This window comes from Neolamprologus brichardi, chromosome 1 (genome assembly GCF_056152115.1).
Source record: "Neolamprologus brichardi isolate AB-2024 chromosome 1, ASM5615211v1, whole genome shotgun sequence".
In the NCBI taxonomy this organism is placed as follows: Eukaryota; Metazoa; Chordata; class Actinopteri; order Cichliformes; family Cichlidae; genus Neolamprologus; species Neolamprologus brichardi.
The window spans coordinates 18,289,545-18,309,115 of NC_142104.1; the positions used below are offsets into that span (position 1 = coordinate 18,289,545).

The 19,571-nt window shown below is 40.3% G+C and overlaps 1 protein-coding gene across 5 annotated transcripts in view; it reads left to right on the forward strand.

Annotated features, from left to right (window-relative positions):
* Positions 1–19,571, forward strand: part of tcf12 (transcription factor 12) — an 84,269-nt gene that overhangs the window by 39,671 nt on the left and 25,027 nt on the right. For all 5 annotated transcript variants that reach the window (XM_006780084.3, XM_006780085.3, XM_035912324.2 and 2 more), the window contains exons 6-8: positions 4,477–4,538; positions 6,584–6,716; positions 9,199–9,251. In XM_006780084.3, coding sequence (XP_006780147.1) covers positions 4,477–4,538; positions 6,584–6,716; positions 9,199–9,251 — 248 coding nt within the window. The remainder of the gene's footprint in view (positions 1–4,476; positions 4,539–6,583; positions 6,717–9,198; positions 9,252–19,571) is intronic.

Below are 19,571 nucleotides of genomic sequence, written 5' to 3' on the forward strand. Positions count from 1 at the left end.
GTGTCACTGCATGATATTTTATTCAGCTAATTTAGGCTCCTGGCTTTAGAACCGGCCAGCCCAGCATTATGTTCCATTTGATGTATCACTTTGTTCTACTTTACCTCAGCGTCATAAATATGAATTCTCGTGAAATTTGTGAGCAAATTCCTGTAAATCTACATCACACCACAGAGAGATTTAAGCTGTGTTTTTGCACCGCACATCGCAGAAGGCACTAAAGTGTTTGCTGAGGGCAGCAGGGAGAAACATGATCAGATAAAGAGGTTAGAGCTGCTGCATTTGCTGAAGAATAGTTTAAATAAGCTAAGAGACCTGCTCATCCATGATCCCTGTGCATACTCCTGAAGTTAAACCAGCGCTGCCATTGGATTGGTTCTTCGAGTGCTGCTGCATCCATCTCTTCTTGCTGACAGATTCATGAGAGATAGAGTGCGGTCTGAATGGGGGTTGACATGTCTTGTGGTCTCACAGGTGTTTAGTCTAGCTTCAGTTTCTCCAAATTTGTGGCTCTGACACCTTATTTCTCACTGATAGTTGTAAACCTATATTTTGTACATTACACTTGCTGTTCCATGATGTTTTATTCTTAAAGTCAATTCAATTTGCTAAATAATGATGTTTTTACTCTCACGAACAGGGTAATCAAAGCAAAAAAAACAAGACAACTATGCCCTATATTTGCAAATTGGCACCATTTAAGGAAAAATGCAACCTGTCTATTATGATTAAGTAACATTACATACAAAGCAGCAGTTTTCTGACTTCTGTAGCTGTTCATGCCAACCGTGTAATTGTGCAGGACATATTTGTGGCATTTATTTTTTCAGATTAAGCTAAATTTTTTGGATTTTTTTTTTTTGTCGAATAAACAGATTTGACTAATCAGGCCACTGCATTTGGCAACAAGTGCGCTTGTAGCTCAAAACGCAACCCGGTACTGAATTTTACAAAGATATGGAAATAGTAAAGCCATGCTGTTTTACCTCAGACACACACTTAGACGCTGCTGTGGGTCAATCAGCTCTCTGAAGTGATTTATCTGCCTTCTCTGATGTGGTCCCAACTCTGCCGATGACAGCTGAAACTGCCCCCGCTCACATCCTGAAATATGAATGAAAGCGGTCGTGATTCAGCTTCTACTGCTGGATCAAGCCTTCTTGTGAGAATTGGATGAATTCAGAATCTCAGTTTCTTCTTTCTTCTTTAGAAAAATCCAGAGCGGCTCATCATCGCTTCTTGTGGATGAATTTATTGCCCCCCCCCCCCCGCAGATCTTTTGGCGTGTACAAGTTTCCATCTGAGAAATTGGGAATTTTATGTAGTTTTTTAGCAACACACTCGATGTACAGGGCTAAACGCAGTAGGCAGCACTTGTTAGACTTCGTTCTGTTAGGCTTTGTTCTCGTGGCCCTGAGGGACTGCTTCTCTGTGTCACAGTGCGACTGTTTTTGCAAACACATCTGTTGTTTGAGTCTGGGCCTACGACACTAACGATCAATTATTCACGTCAGACGCGGTGTGTGTGTGTGACAGAACACGTGCTTGCAGTGAATATTCAACTCTTGCCCTTGACCAGACCTTTCTCTCTGATTACATCTGATGAGTGAAAATGAATTTCTCTAAACCGTCTTCGAACATGAGACAGAAAATAAAGAAATTAATATTCTCATTCAGAGGAGACATTTCATCATCCTGCCATGATGGAAAACGTTGGTGGTAACTGACAACTTAATCCTATTTCTTTTTTGCAAGCGCAATGGCTCAGAACTGTTTCACATCATTGTTAGAAAAGAAGCAGCTTTGCCAGTTAAACGATCCTCTCTGATTCCCTCAGCTTCCCTCATCTCTAAAGGCGGTATGGGCAGATGCAGAACAACTGTCTCCTGCAGGACTGCTCAGATAAGCACAAGTGAATTCTCTTAGATGTGCCTCGGTTCACCTGCGCATGTGAAAGTGCTGTTCAGATCAGTCATTGTGTAACAAAAGATCTGAACTATGCAGGTTTTTAACGCACAAAAAATATTTACCTTGTCCCCAGAGTAAACAGAATTTAGTTCCAACACTTTTGTCTGTGCTTGTAATATTTGGAAGTCTGACAAAAATAATGTACGATGCCGTTAAAGTTATTCATCATTCTCCCAGAGGAGCTCTCATTTGTTTGTTTGTTTTTTCCAGGGGACTAAAAGTGCTGAGTGTGGATATTGTGATGTGTGTGATTCATGGGTGTTGTGTGCTTTAAGGTCTATTTCCCCCCCTGACGGATCCTTGGGAGCCTTCCTCTGAGGATTTGACACTGAGAGACGGACTCTGACAGTTGGATCAGTAATTATTCACCAAAACATACTTTGCATACAGAAAACTTTGAGAGTCATAATGCAGTTTTACAGAAGTATTGCAGGTGTTGCTATTGGTCTGCTGAATAGTGCTTGTAACAGAACCTGCTTTTACTGGAATCCAGATAAGGAAACTTTTCGTGACTGAACCATTTACTGCAGGACAGTTGAGTACATTTGATCTCTTGAATGTAAATGATTTTCTGTACATAAAATATTGGTTTCAGAACTTCCCATTTTGCCACTGCTGTGTTGATGTTTTTGGAGCCATACTTAGATGTCAGTCGACTGCAATAGTTTTGCATTTGTGGACTTTGTGTGTGTGTCAAGCAGACACACATACCTACTAGTTGGTGCTAAATAACAGACTAGTGCCCCATTTATGCTTGCTGTTGTTACGCTAACAAACAGAGTGTTGGCCTGCTGCACGCGTTTTTTGTAACTTGGCATTTCGTGGCTGGACTGAAGACAGGCGTGTATGAGCAAGAGGTCAGAGATTACAGAGAGGGATCATCTTGCAACATCTTGAAACTGATGTGAGACTTTCTTGAGAAAACTCTGAGAAAGACTCAGCAATTGCTTTCCTTGAGTGCAGCGAGTCCGTTCTGCCTGAAGCACCAGTATGAAAGTTGAGAGGGCACATGACGTCATAGTGGGCTTATTAAAGTTCTAAAATTCTTGGTCCTGAGTGCAATTAATGCAAAGTAAGCCATATTTTTTTCTACATAGCTCCATTAAAAGTGCTCTACAGTTCACCAACAGGGTTAGGGTTATGTCCAGTTCGGCTTCTCAGATTCAGATTTGAGACCCTGAAAGCAGCTTCTGCCTGTCAAAGGGATATACCCCTACCTTCAAACTGGAAAAAAAATCTAAATAGCTGACTTGCTGGAGATGGGCTACACCCTGGACAGGTCATCAGTATATTGCAGTGCCAATCATTTACACACACATTCACACCAATTTAGAATCACCAGTTAAGCTAACATGTTTGGTTTTAGGCTGTGGGGAGACCATGACTAGGGGATTCAAACCTGTGGCCTTCTTGCTCACAACAGAGAAGCAACAATGCTAGTTACTGCACCACCACACCGCCCAATTATCTAACTATCAATAGAGACCAAAACCATTTTCTGTACTGGGCTGTAAACATGTTTATTACTGCTGTAAAATTGTTGAGTTTAACATGCAAGTCTATGGGGATTGGCTCACTTTTGGAGACAGCTTCAAGTGGCCATTAGAGGAACTGCCAGGACTTGGCTTTAGTTTTCAGCCCCAGAGATTTCCACTTGATGTACATCCATGAGTCGGTCAGTTAATCCGTCTACTGATTCAATCCCTAGTTCTTTGTGTCCTTCTTTTTCCTGCCAGCATCAGATGATATTACAGTAGACAGCAGATGAAAGTGGGACAAACTGGGCTGTTCGCTTCAGTGAAAGGAACAGCAGCTCCAAGATTGCCCAAAGATATTTTATTATTGCTCTAAACAGAAAAAGAATCCTGCTCGCGTCCTCGAATAAAAGCTCCCAAATTTGTTAAATGATATGTCAGTATACTACAGTAGACTCTTTGTGAGCTATGTGTTGTTTACATGTTGTTACCCAGAAAGAAGGATATGAATATTTCCTTTACAATAACATTTTTACCACATTTAAGCATGCTTGTGAGTTTTTTCTTTTTCATTTAAAGCCCTCAGTTTTTCTTAGTAGACAACATCTGACAGCAGCAGAATAGGTGTTCATCAGGTATAGCGATAATGTTTTAAATCATTACAAGGGCAACGCACAGGGAAACCAAACTCCTCCTTTCTGTGACTGCTCGGCACATTCACCGCTCCAGTGTGGCTGCTTTTAACTAGCACTGTTTGAGTGACTGTGTACTAGACAGCCTCCAGAAGCAAATGTCTGACCTTAAATTGAACAATGTGAAAAGCCTGTTTTAAGCAAACAGGTGCAACAATGTACAAATCACTGTGAGTAAAGTTAAGAACACATTACAGCAAATTAAGTATTCATCTTGCGCTAAACGCTTGACTGCAGGCTAAATACCGCAGCCTGTTATTACTTATAAAACCATCTGCATTCCATAAAAGTTCCATAAAATACTGAAATAGTAATTATTCTTTTTTTGTGTGTTTTTATAGGTAAATCAGAGAGGGCTTCATTTCTTGGATATGGCAGGGATCCTGCGGCATCTGGCTGCCAGGTGAGTCTCTCATTGTTGCTTCTATATAGACCTTTACATCATTTCCATCCCGCTTTTAAAATGTTTTACTTCAAAATAAGTCAAACAGTATTTTTTTTATTGTTGTAGGCAGTCTCATTGTAGCAAATATGTGTGGTGAGTGTGCTGTGCTGAATAGTGAGTATTAAAAGTTAAACAAGACCACCAAGACCCCGTCCTACAATGTAAACTACACAGTTCCCAATTTGGCTCAGAAGACAGCATGGTAACAGTTTGCATATGAATGATCATGAAACTGACCTCACGGCCAATTGTTCGTCAGTGGTGCTAGTTTCAGTCCTTATGCAAATATAACCTGCAGTCAGCTGAGACTGAAGAATCACTTAGATGACTGACGAAACGTTTCTCCCACTGCAAAACGCTACGTCCAGATGAACAGAATCAGCTTTTTGGGAGAGCATGGTACCATTTGTACCTTTGTGCATATTGGTGCTGAGGTGTGCCTCACATGAGCTGCAGCTTCTTAACATTTAATATCAGAATTTCAGGATTTTTTCACCACAAAATCTGAGATTGAATCGGGAAGCTTGTATAATCTTGAGATCTATTCAAGCTGGAAGAGCTGAGCTGATGATTGTTGAGTGATGTTCGTATGTTGTTCCTCCTAGACTGACTACAGTAGCATAAAGGAGGTCAGACCCAGTGCTGCTGCAGGTATTCAATGTCACTGAACAAAGGCAACAGCAGAAGTGGGTCTGTTGTGCCATGTGAAAGCTCCAGCATCAGTGACAGATTGTTTTTTTGCAAACTATTTTCCTGACCTACATTTCATATCAGCGAAATTATCTTCATTTCTTTTGTGCTGCTTCTCATGTACACATTGTTTTTTTTAGTCCCAACTAAATTTGGAACTTTAAAGCATCAGATAGAAACGTCTCAGGGGTAAACTGTGTCAATCCTCAGCTTGCAAAGAGGAATCCAAGAGGGCACATGAGGCAGGTTTTCAAGCCAACTACTACTACTCTTCATAGGGCTGAGTTGACCTCACACACTCTACGCTCTCCTGATCTCCAGCCGATTACTCTAATTAGACCAAGCTCTTAATTGGGCATCTTAACCCAGTTTGTCAGGGTTGTAGAGGTCAAACAGATATTGGTGACAGGGTAACATGGTAAGCTTTCAAGGCTGGCGGAGTCTGTCCTCTCATGTTAAAAAAAAAAAAAAGATATGTGAAATCTTTTTTTAAAACAAAATAGAATTTTTTGTTTTTTGCTTTTTTTCTTATTATTCATTTCTTTTAAAATCAACCACATCTGACAGAAAGTTCCCAGTCAGCTGATTTTTATTTAATAAAGACATGCAGAATTTCACCAAAATTTCCACACACATTGAGCTAGGCTCAATTTTACACTTTTTAATTCTTTTAATTTTTTTTTTCCAAATTCTGAGCCCTCACAACTTATAGACACACTCAATTTTCAGAGCTTAAGAATGTATTCCATCTCAGTTACATTTTATAGCCTTTAAATTTTAAAAGCATTAGAAGTTAATGCTCAAAGCTGGTCATAGAAAGTGCTGAAAATACTGAGCAAAAAGAAGATTTTAGTTTTTGATTGTGGCATTTCCTGTGGGTGTAAAACTGATTTGGTTTTAGATTTTAACAGAGTAATGTGCTTTTCAGCACTGAAGGCTTCATGTGGATACTTAAGAAGTTATATGGGCTCATAAAAGCTGGAATAATTATGTGAATTAAAAGTGCAAAATTTTAATCAACTGCTTTCTACTTTGAAACCACATAACTCAGAATATTCATAGCATGAAGTAAACTTTTTGTATGTTTTTTTTTAAAAAATATACTGAAGTTAGTGTACTAAAGAAAGATCTTATTCACAAGCGGTCAAGTGAGAGACACTGAGTGCTTCTCTGTATTAAAATATGTGTTATTTTGAACAAAGCTCTGTTTAAATGCAGAGAGCTTAAAAAAATGACTGGTTGAAGGTCAGTTTGGACAATAAAAGCTGATCTTTTCCTTTAGTTTTTAAACATTTCTGCATTTTCTCTTTCAGCCTTCTGTAAGGACAGACATTGGGTTGGCGAGTCCGAGTTCAGTGACTACGTCAGGGAAGTCTGCTACTCCTTTCTTCTCCTTCACTGCAGCCAATCCAAGAAGACGTTCTCTGCCAGACCCTCCAGCCATCGGTCAGTGCCGTCTTCATGACTGAAAGAAAAGTGCTCTTAAATGACCAGCAAAGCAGGTTTTACAATATTTGAATTTCACACTGTGCTTCAAAAGTAGATCAAGTTTCAATAAAGACAGCCTTAATTATGCGATGCAGGATTCGAGCCTTTCTGATAAAAAAATTTTTTGGACCACTTTAGCTCATGCTTGAGAAATCCCAATTACATACGAACTATTGCTCAGTCAGTTCTTCATATGCCTCTCATCTCAGATTTGCCTGTATAAATTCCAGGGGAAAGAAGGAAAATATTGTATTTTAATCAGAAATGTGCAACATTTTAGGTCCTTACTGTCATTACTTTGATTTAAAAAAAAAAAAAAAACAGGATGAGGATCTGGGCATTTTTTTTCAAGCTCCTGTTTTGAGGTGCAATATTTAAATTCAATTATGTAGAAAACTACTTGAGCTAGGTCCTGCAAAGGAGTAGAGTAATTATTAGGCGCTGGGGCTCTATGATCACACACTATCAGGAGTGTAGCTCAAGTTAAGGTAAAGTTAACTGTATTTTCCGCACTATAAGGCGCACTTAAAATCCTTTCATTTTCTCAAAAATCGTCAGTGCGCTTTATGTATGAATTCTGGTTGTGCTTACTGTCCTCAAACCAATTTTATGTGTTGCATGGCACTGAAAAATCTGTCAAAAAATGTTTTAGTAAGACTTTGGTAAGCTACTAAGCCGCACAGCTTGATGGATTGTCTGAGCATTAGGGCTACCGTAGTCAGGAGCCTGGTGGATTCGGAGTAATCTGGGTCCAAAACTCCATCTACTTCAGGTCCCAAAGTCAAACAAACACTCCGGCATCACTGAGAGTTAAAAACTGTCTAAATTCTTTCATCTTTAATAAAATCATCAGTGTTGCTGATTTACCAGGTGGAACAATTACGTGTAACACCCAGGCATTCATGAAAACAGAATTTACTAAATTTAACGGTGTTGGAAGTTAGCAGGACGTTAGCTCGCTAGCTTCGCTTCCTAAACATGATATAGCATGTTCTGACTGGAAAAAAATAAAAACGTACAGCTCTGCTATCACTTCCAACATAAATGAAGACAGAAAACTAAACAGCAGTGACGTTTGCAGGGTTACTGAAGTTGGGCTAGCTGGTATATAATGCTGTGCTATGTGATCACTAGCGACACAGCTATGTTAGCATAACATAAAGCATACCACAGTGAAGCTGGAGGATGAACGCTAATTAGCGTGAGGGTTCCTAATGGTTTTTGACAAATGCAATTGCATGGCAGTATACTGTAAACGGACCAAACTTCAGTCAGGAGAACAACTGAGATAATCCATCCACAATAAGAGGTTAGTTATTAATATACTGCAACAACATAGGAATGGAGCAGCTGCGAGAGAATTCAACATTAATGAATCACTGGTACAGAAGTGGAGGAAGCAAGAAGAATGAGTTGGGTAAAGTTCGACTTAACCGTTTTGTTTCACTTAATGCGCCTTATAATCCAGTGCACCTTATGTATGAAAACAGACCCCTTCATCCACAGTGCGTCTCATAATCCAGTGCGCCTTATGGTCCGAAAAATATGGTATTTTGTATGTTTGATCTCTGATGAGTAGAAATCACAATAGGTTGTTTTATGTTCTTTAAAATTGCCCAAATCATGTGTGTGGTTTCACAGATATAGCTTCAATATGGAAAAAACCAAACATTTTCATCTAACTTTAGTGTGATTTTCCTCAGGTGTGAAACCATTTCCAAGATCTAAATAAGCTCTTTTAGAAAAAAGAAACTTTCTGTTAATATTATGTGATTCTCTCATTTTCGCTATGTAAATATTTTTTAAATACTTATTTATATTTATGTACAGCCATGGTGAGGCTTTGTTTCTAATGTTTATCGAGCCTTGGGCGTCTGCGTGACAGTGTTAATTGTTTGACAGTCTTAACATCCACTGCACAATAAAGGAAAACTAAAAGTAACAGCAAAACTAATAAAAGCTAAACTGAAACAAGCAGGTAAATAATGGTAAATAATTCAGTTAGTTTTCCTTTTTTTCAAAAGTCTAGTTTTTATATTTATTTTAGTTACTGATTTTCACATCTACTTTTAGCTTTTAGTTTAGTTTTATATAATCACGTGATAAGATTAAATAAAAAATCACAGCTGTAATAACTCCACATTTGATATAAAACTTGGCCAGCCCTAATATGAACACACCCTGCTTTGGTGTCTGGCTTCAGTCGTCATCAGGCTGCGTAGAAAGAGCAATGACAAAAACACACAAAAAAACAAGTATCGACATATTTCTCTGATATGTCATGTAGGATTGTGTGTAGTTTTCTTTTATTCTTTATGTGAAAATCACAAACAATGCTTCGTAGGATTTTGTTGGTGAGTTATGGCTTCTGTACAGTTGCCTCTTTATTATTTTGTTTTCTGCCTTTGAATGAATACACCCTGCTTTCATCTTTCCACAGATCCTCTCCAAACAAAAAAGGTTCGCAAGGTCCCTCCTGGCCTGCCTTCATCTGTGAGTGGAAGATCATCTACCTCTCATATAAATAGATTTCACAGTGAGCTCACCTAAACAAACACACTCACTCAAACACACACACACACACACACACACACACACACACACACACACACACACACACACACACACACATCTTTACCACTCACACACCCTCTCTTTTCACAGTTGTACACACAGAGCGCTCTTGACAACCCCGGCACACTTCTCGGATTGAAATTGTGTTGTCTCTGTGCGGCTTGTTCAACAGCGACTGCGGTGGTGCCTGTTTGATTTTGACTTTTAGTGTTTGTTGTTTACATGCTTGTTGTTTTAATCCGAGCACGTAAAGGTCTCGGCGGGCGACAACTTCCTGCAGATTTTTTGGTGTGTCGTGCAAAAGCGCATGCATGCGTGCGTGCGAGTGTGTGAATACACATGTGGACCTTGAGGTGATTGATTTTCAGTGCTGCCCTGTCACAGTCTAGCCTCCTCACAGCCTCTCCTGGGAGTAAGAGAGGCTGTCAGAGCGGATCCACAGCTCTGCTCTTTTGATGTTTAATTAGTCATTACGTAGCCGAACAGGAGGACAGACAGAGATTAATAGCACAGAATATCTGAAATTTCTATTGGTAATGATCCCGGTGGAGCAGAAACCATTAGGATGCAGAGAAGTGTGGAGCTCAGCTTGTATTCGCTTAGACAGGGGGTGCTGGAGTTCATTAATATGCATAAATCACTAAGTCAGATGTTCATTGTTAAAAACCCCGGTGGATCGTCAGAGGTTTTTATTAGGCTTTGCCTTGAATTCTCAGAACTAGTACAAGACAAGGATTTTTAAAAAATGTTTTTTCCTTTTTAATCAGAAGCAACTGGTTTACCAAAAATCCAACATTTTCTTTCCTTAAACAATGACGGGGTTTCTTTTCTTCTTTTGGCGAGGGAGTCTGAGACTGGATTTGCCTTGCAGAGCTTTGATAATCATCACCTCTACTGCTGTTACTCTGAAATTAAATATGGAACAGGCCACCGAACATAAAAGGGTGGCATGTGTTTTGTTTCTGGATTTGTATTTGAAAAGAAGTTTGTCAGAGCATGAGGGAGAGAGAGCAGTCCCTGGCAGGAGCAGGAACGTGCGCTGCCTTCCTCTTAAGTAAGTGATATATTTGAGGTCTTGTCAGACGGAGGGAGGGAGGCAAAGAATGGTTGCCTCGCGGGTTACATCTCTTTGTTGTGTAAATGGACGCTGGGCTTTTATTTGTCAGTACTTAACACATGGGCGCAGGTGCGGTTCTGTGACTCATAAGAGTACAATCAAGCAGTACAATGCTAGATGGGGAAAAACAGTGACAGAGCATGGGATAAAATACAGCTTCTTCTTGTCACTCAGTACAGCTCAGAAGATAAAGCCTGGAGCTTGGAGGAATTATCCCAGTTAGTCTTTGATCCCATTTGAAAGAATAAAGATGGCAGTGTTGAATAAAGGGCTATAGGTCTCTTCTTACCTGCTGACAGAGAAAGGAAAACATAAAGAGTTTTTCTCCTCTTTATTCTTTTAGTTGGCATATGTGGAAAATGTTAGAGTGGGAGGTTGTGTGGCAGCTTTTAGGAGCTGTTACTTTATTGCTTAGTGAGCTAATAGGAAGCAAAGGTGAGGCATGGGTGTAGCAGCTATCGGACGGGGAAAAGTGCTACCTGCGGCCTTCAAAGGTGTGCCTGGTGACTGTTGGAGGGAGTGTAAGCTGCATTTCTGAGGATGGTTATCAGCTGAGAGCCATGTTTGTATTGCGGGCTGTGGATGTAGCGAGGTTTGCCGTTGAAGAAGTGTCGAGGGGAAGGCGCACCTGGAGTCAGATTTACTTTGCCACAGGCAGCTGTGTGAAGAGTCTGCAGCGTACCTGTAAAGCATGAATGCAGCTGCATATGCCACCGAAAGCTTTTGCTTGTGTAAGCAAACGCGGGAGCCTCACCAGAGACCTGAATAGCTGCTTGATTTAAAAAAAAAAAAAAAAAATCAACACAGTGCTTCCCATCATTATGTCTACTGCTGGGAATTTTCTTATTTATTTATTTCATTCTCAAATCCCCTCTTTATTCCCCAGCTTGTATTCTTTGCTCACTCAGTCTAAAAATAAATTTCAGAGTTTTAAATCAGATGGGCAATGGAAGATGCAAGTCCAGGCGTGATGTGTGTGTACACTACATGATGGAGCTGAATCAAAATATTTACGGGAGCACATCCTCTGTGCAGTTAGGTTTTGACACTGCAGTGCACCGGGATGTGAACACTATCTAGACAGGCCAGCTGGTGATTGCAAATATTTAAATGTTTATAGGGCTTTTTCATCTTATATACAGACAAACCCCCCACCCCCACATCAACCACACTCATACTTTCCTCTGTGGTCTGCTGGCTGTGTGCTTGCAGACGTGGGATTCTGCAGTGGCTGTAATCGTATAATTGTGTGATGTATATGCCTAGCAATATGTTGTTTAAAGGATTCTTCAAAGTTGTTTGTTTATCTATAAATTTATAGCTTACCACTTTGTGCGGGAGATACCGATAGAAGCATTAGTTCTGTTACAGTAGACACCTCGGATCTCATTGGCCGCCTGCTTTTATTTGACTGTATAATCTGAACAGTGGATATGAAGGACAGAGCTTGTTGTCATTGGACAGACAGGCTGCTACGCCGAGGGATGCTGATGGGCAGCTGCGTGGGCACCTGTCTGACAAGAAGGACTGAAGAAGGAGGGAGAGAAAGCTCGTAGCTCGTGGGGGAAAGTTGCCTCTTGTAGGATATTTCTGGGAATCTGCAAGGGCATGGTGTGTATCTCTGTGTGCGTGTCGAGTTTGTTTGTGTAAATAACGTTTGTGCCATCCTCCCCCACCGCCTCATCCCCCCATCCCCGCCTTGTCAGAGGCACAGCGGCTCGATGTGACACTTCCTCCCTGGCTTTGGTGACGGTATGGCTGCAGGATGAGAGAAAGAAAGTGGTGGGCTGAGATTCGGTTCCCCTCGGGGCCTTTTGCAAGCGAGAACCCTGAGTGTGGATGACAAAAAAGATTGACATTTGCTTTTGACAGATCACTCAGACACCCTTGTTTCTGAGAGATTTGTACTGTGCGAGCTGTAAGAAAGGAAGTCTGCTCTAGGCTGTGAATCTTAAGACCTAGAAATGTTCCTCGCAGTGTTGTCTGGTGCATGACTTTCAAATGGTATATTTTCTCTCTCTCTCTCTCTCTCTCCATCTGCCATTAACGGCTCAAAGACAAGAATAATACTGTACTGCAGCGGTAAGCTAGGGTTCCTGTTGTAGAGAGAGCAGCTTCTTTTTGTTTCTTCCTTTGAACCGTGGCAGGATGGGACAGTAACGGGGCTCAGGGAAGAGATCTTAGATGAAATGCATCAGTAAAGCCCTTTGTAAACCTCCGGGCCTTTTTAAGTCTCAGGCAAATTTAGATTCTGGGGCCACCCAGCAGAAAAGCATAAAGTTGCATGTTTTGTGTTTTTGCCTTTTGATATCCTGATGTAAATCCACAAAAACATGAATTAAACAATGACACCCGCAGGGATGAACATTATAAACAAACGTGCATGCATACACTTTCAATTACATCCTGAAGTAGCCTGCTGATTTTTATTTATTTATTTGTAGGAAGTCACTAAACAGAAATCTGTTTCCCAGTCTCGTTGTACAATTTAATGGTTTCTAATGTGAAACAAGGAAAATATTGGATTAATAACAATAATAATGACGCTGATACAGTTTTTAGGCCTTTGAAATTTATCTATCTAGAGTGCGGCGTTGTCAGAGAAAAGCTAATTACACTTTCTTTTTTCTCACTTTTTTCCCTGTGGTGTTGAAAGTGGTATTGCGTATGGAGTATTTTCCTGATTTTTGGTATCAAATTTTTAAATTCTAGTATCATGACCACTAGCTAATATTAAATACTTGCACAGCTCAAAAAGACTTGATTGCTGACAGTTGGTTGCTGTTATCGGGCAGCAGGCCCTACTTCAGTGGGTTTCATATTAACAACAGGGGCAGATAAAAGACCAAGCTGCAAATGTTAAGTCGTCTTTTAATTTTATTTCTTAAAGAGTAACACCTGTAAAGCTGGAAATTATTCCTGATTGTTCCACAGTTCACTGTAAAAAAATAGAATTTGGTGTGTGTTCTGTATGTCATTGTTTTGAATTTGTTATTATAGGTGATTAAACTGACAGGGGCCAATATTGTAGGCTTTGACTTGACCCCAGTTAGTGAGCTCCCCAGAGATGACCTCATCAGATGGCTGATTAGATAGACATCCTTGGTTTGACGGGATGATGCTGAACAGTCGCAGCCACCTCTGGGACCCTGGGCTTTGTGTTTATCTTTGTTTGGGTGGCTGAAATTTACCACTGACATTAGAGGCTGCAGATAATGGAACAGGCAAACAATCCAGAGGCCTGACCTCTTTCATCTGTGAGGAGAACAAGGAGTTAAAAGGACTAAGAGCACAAAAATAATGCACAGATTAAAGTCATTACGCACATTCTGGCCTGTTGTAAATTATTCATGTAAGCCTTGCGTGAGTGTACGGCATTAATGCAAACCTTGATTTGAGATCGCTGGGAGACTCAAAAACACAGCCTGTCAACAATCACTAAGTTTGTTATTTAGAGACCATCTAAGGGTGGCTGCTGTGACCTGGAAAAGACATCACTGAACCACAGGATTCTGCTGTAGGTCAGAGGTAATGTGTGATGTGTGTATTACTGAGGGATAAATTAGACCAGTGTAATGACCATAGATGGCGACTATTCAGGTTTCTGAAGGTGTGCCGGTCAGCTTGCTTCTAAGGCAAAGGAAGTTTATTCAGCTCGGAAGTATTGGAGCATTAGAATTTTACTATTGTTTATTCTTGAAGCGTTTAAGGACCCAGAGAAATAAATCATCTTCATAATGTTGGTGTTGGTGTTTAAAATTGAACATGTGCAGACACAATATGTGCAGGTGTAAATGTTTGCTCACCTCTGCCCGTCAGCTGCAGCAGACGCCAAAGAATGAATACTAGGTTTGCATTTTTGTACGTCTGGTTCTCTTGTGTCAAAGCTTCTTGTTCAATGCCTAAAAATAAGGTCTGCTGTAATAAGAAGCTTTAGTCATTCTCACATTTTGTTCTACAACAAATATGCAAGCAAATACCCACGTTTTACTATTCAGGTTATAACTGTGCTGCTAATTTGTGGAGATTATCATGCAGAATTAAATGTTTAAGAATCGAACACTTATATGTCACACTAAAAGCCTATAGAAAAAAAATCCCATTGCTTTTTTGGCAAGGGAGCCAGGGTGATGCTAACATTCAGGTTGGCCTACAACAAAAGTCATCCCTGCAGCACTCCGGAGGGATGAATGAGCTTTTCGTCATGCAGTCTAAAATACAAAAGAGCCATTTAAGGGATGGTTTTTGCAGCGTAGAAAGACACCCTGTAAGTCTTCTTTTCCTGCAAAATTCTGGCTGCCCGGAGGATCATATAAAGATCTTTTGGGGTAGCTCTGCGATCCTCCATAATTATCCTACATAATTAGTTAGTGGATAGAAAGTCAGTCTCCAACTCACTGGACCGCTGCGTCATCCTGTTTATTCCTTTTTTTGATAGTCTTTATTAGATAGGAGCAGTAGAGGAAGGCAGGAAATGAGGGGAAATGGAGCAAGGAAATTACATGCAGTAAAGGTGCAGCTTCATCTGTTCGAATTTCACCAAATCTCAGTCGATATTCTCCTGTGGGAGACGATAATCTTATCTTATTTTAAACTGAAAGATCTGACCAGAAGTGGTGATTTCTGTCTCTGCTGCGTTGATGCTTCCAGGATGTTAATTGATTAGCTTTCTTGTGGTCTTCACCGGCTCTGCTGTCTGCCGTTGACGAGATAAGTTACACCTTTAAGATGCCCAGCACTTCCAGTGAGCACTGTCCTACTTGTGTCACGGCCAATCAGGGGTTTGCTTTGCTCAGTGAACAGTGCTGTTATTTATTTGTTTGGCGACATCATCTGTAACTAGAATCAAAATCATGTGAAAAATTAAGTTGGTAGATTCAAAATAGTGATTCTGGGCTGCCCTGGGTCATATCTGTACCCCGGATGGAGTGACCTTCTAGATCCTTCCAGAACAAATGAATGAGTCCCCGTGAAGGTAATGAAACTAATCCTTTGAAGGATTACATCCTCACCGTTTAACCAGAGAAGCCTTCATTCTCTATGCCCCAGTCTTGCTCTGTCTTATTCAGTTCTTTCAATCTCTTCTATTCTCTTCTGGTTTACACATTTTTCACATTTATTCTACAGTGTGAAGTAAAAGTGTAAGCAGCAGGAGAAAAAGTTAAAAAAAAAGGAAGCTTTTTTTCAGGAGATAATGTTATTAGGTTGTTTTTAGTTTCCCTGCCATATGGTTTTGGACAGATGTCCAAACACAGCACAAATGTGTTATGTAAATTTTTAAAATTCCTTTTATTTCTGTTAGCTCGGAGAATAAAATAAATATGGTTAGAAGCTTTGTGTTATCATTTCCTGCCATCAGGTTTTTAGTCCAAGTGCCTAATTATTGAAATGTGTGTACTCTTCTTGTAAGTATGATTGAAAACATAAGGGTGCTTTTTTTTTTTTTTTTTTTTACACAAACGCTGAATCATTCTTGCTGATGAGTCCATGAGTCGTGTCACTTGTATTAAATTGCAGTCTGTAATGTGGACATTCAGTATTTGTAAAACAGCTTTTGAGACCAGCAGTCACATGCAACAAGCACAAAATCCACAAAAAGTAAAATAAATAAAACCTTCTGTTTTATTTTTGTTCTTCTTTTGAAGCCTATTATTAGGCTTAACTTGAAATTTCAAACATGTGCCATCCGTCCCAGAACATACTTTTCCCCCTCCTTAATGTCTGTTATGAAGAAGTCAAATAGATTTGCAGCAAAACAGCAAACAGGTGTCCCATCCCAGAACTTTTTTACATTTCATGCAAAAAGGAGGTGTCTACTTTCACTTCCCTGAACTCTTCAAGCGGAAAACACAAAGAAGTCAGGATTAACGATGTGGCATCTCATGGGAAAAGGAAATTTAACCCTTCTTAAAAATTAGTTTGTAGTTTAAGATCGGATGGATCCAAAGTCAGTCTCTTTTACTTATAACTGTAGGTGAGGGTTTTTTCCTCAAATGTTTTTATAGGCTAATGTATTATAGGCTAATCTTACAAAAAACATCTTACGTGAACATTTGGGACACGTGAACATATAGCTCCTAAATCAACCAAAAATTGCCGCTGTGCTGTGTTCTTGTATAACATCTGTCTTGTCCTCTCCTTTTTGTCAGAACATCTAAATTTCCATCAAAAGCATCTTTGCTTCTGCTCTCATACAGAAGAATTCAGGATCCGGCCTCACATGACAAAACTGTGATTGAATGGATCTGCATGAGTAGTGTTCACAGTCTTAACAGCTTTTCCTCGTGTGTGTTTCTTCTCCGGGTATGGAGATAAATAACGCAGACAGGCCTCAGTGCTGTCAACCCCAAGTTTCATTTTTGTCCCTCCTCTTCATGCACCCCTACAAAAATCATTGCCACTCATCTTATTGTTCATACACATTTGTGTTTAATCTGTCCCCTTCATCCACTTACACTCTGATGCCTTTAACAGTATCACATGAAGCCTGCAGCTGGCTTTGAAGCATCAATTTCCTAAACAGGTTTAGTAACTCACTTCTTTGCTCTGACTTTTTATACTTTCCTCATATGCAATTCATTGATGCAGCATAATGTATATTGTTAGTTTTATCTTCATATTTTAATGAGATTTCTCCTGCGGTACAGTGTGCTTGTATTGCCGGGAAATTTAATTTTTATAACTGGACTCAATTATACAAGCTCACTGCTCTGTAGCGTACGCAGAGGTTATAGTTAAATATAAACATGCAAGCTGTCATACAGTAACTGAGACTTTACAGAAATCATTATTTAATCCTTTTTTAGACATCAAGTGTGCAGTGAACAGGTTTTTGCATTTTCTTTCATAGTTTGTGATAAAATGAACACAGAAACTTGGATGATTTTGTTGATGATCAGTTAGTAGCTGATTATGTGTATAATTTAATAGACTTTAATATGTAAAGAAAACGAAGCTCTTCAGCACTATCTAAGCAAAAAAAAATTTTAGTAAGTAAGTTTAAATTAATTTATTTAAAAAAAAAAACCTAAAATACATAAAAAATAGGGCTAATGAGCCTGTTTTGGGTAATCCCTCATCTGCTGTTTGTTTGGGTCCAGGTCAGCTAACTTTAGAAATTGGCATCACGCTGCCAGAGTCTATAAAAATATTAACCATCGCTTTCATTGCCAGTGTTACTACTGTCTGGGTAATGCAGGTTTAATGGTCCATGGTAATAAAAAATGGTCTTTTTGATTTAATGCACAGAAACACTGAATTTTGAGTCTCCATTCATGATAAAGCCAGGAGTTTGGGAGGGAAAGGGTTTGAATCCCCCCATGCACCCCGCACTCAGCCCTCCCTAATTAGAACCAGAGCTTCTTACAGGAAGCAATCTTCCTGCCCGATGACATCACCGCTAAATCCATGCGTGAGTTGGGGGTGACCTCAGCCTGTGGATTTGCTCGGTGTTTTTCAACACCCAAACAAATCCCAAGAAAAGCACCTTGTGATGACTTGAGTGTCTTTAGAGAGGATCGCGTGAACAGGTGGGCGGAGCTGAACCTTCACCTCCCAGCTCAACAGTGACGATTTACAGCAATATCAAGACTGTGAACTGTGAGTCACGGTCATTCATAAGTTATAAATTAATGAACTCTTTTAGGCATTTTCTCTCCTTCAGAGTCAGTAGTGAGAGAAATTAGCTTGATGTATCCTGAATCAGCCAGAACTGGTGTGTGTGTGTGTGTGTGTGTGTGTGTGTGTGTGTGTGTCTGTGCCCATTTGTCCCTGCTTTCATGTGTTTTCCTCGCAACACTGCGATGTGTGTCTGGACTTGTTTTAAGATCTCTTCAAACACTTCTATCATGACCATTTTCCTTAAAGCATCAACTTGAAACAGTGCCAGATTTAAAGGGGTAACAACATGCAAAGCCAGTGTTTTGGATGAGTTTAAAAGGACCTCTGAGAAGAAAGGGGGATAAATAATAACAGTACTAAAAGCAAAAGCATAATAAAGGCCTAGTTTTCTTAAGGAAGTGGAAGCTTTCATCTTTCTATAACAGTAATGTTCTCAATGAGTCTACAGGCCTGTGTTTAGTCGAGCAAGCTTCGAGTGGCACACATGAAAGGCTCCAGTCAGGCTGTCCAGACCGGTCTCTTGCTAGAATATGGTATCTATTCTCGCCTCCTCCCCTCCTTTCTTCTTCTTCTTCTTTCCTTTACCCCCCCACCCCTCCTTCTCCTCCCCCGTGATAAAGGTAATGGGGAGCTGTGTGGCTTGCAGTGACAGTAAACCATGGTAAAATGGCTGTCAATGTTTTGCTCCCACCCACCCACCCCTTTAGTTCTCCCCCATCTGAGGCCCCCAGGGTTTAGGAAATGGAGCATTATTTTCCTGTTTCGACGTCACAAGCCAACCCCTCTGCAGCTGTTGCATGCTTTACAACTCTGTGTTTACAGGGGCTCCAGCTAAAGGTCCCCCTGCGCTAACACCCAAACTCTCACATTTCATAAATCAGCCGTTGTATTGCTGGCTGGATTTTGGATTCATGGATATAAAAAAAATTTCTTGCAATGTTGAGCCGTCACTCTCTCCACTCTAATGACTCCTTGTTGGGGTGCAAACCATGTGTGGGAACAGGTAAAATGAGCTTCCAGATGGCTTTGCTCTTCCAAAAGCCATAATTCACCTCACTGCCTGTAGACTCATTTAATCATCACAAAAACAAAAAGATTAGACGCCCGGGATTAAAACGTGTGGAAGAGAACAGGCTCGCCGCACTTATTTAAAGCCCTCATTTGATCGCTTTTGAATTACACACAATAAAACCCTGCTTAGAACAAAATTATTTTAGTTCCAGTTTGTCGGGGTTCCCCTGCAGAAAATCTGCATTTTTCTATGCCTGGAATTAAAACATTTTTTTTCTCCTCTCTTTCTAAATCCGCTCACACATTTGTTTTCCGTCCCACCCACTTCCCTTTATCTTTTCTATACCCACCTCCCCGTCGACTCCCTTCCCCCCTCCTCGTCCTCTTCGCCTCAGCACTTAGAGGCTTAAGGGAGGGATGTACCACACGAGCCACTCCCTTCTTACAGCCACCCCTTCCCACAGTGTGGAATGGTACAATCCTGCTTTGCA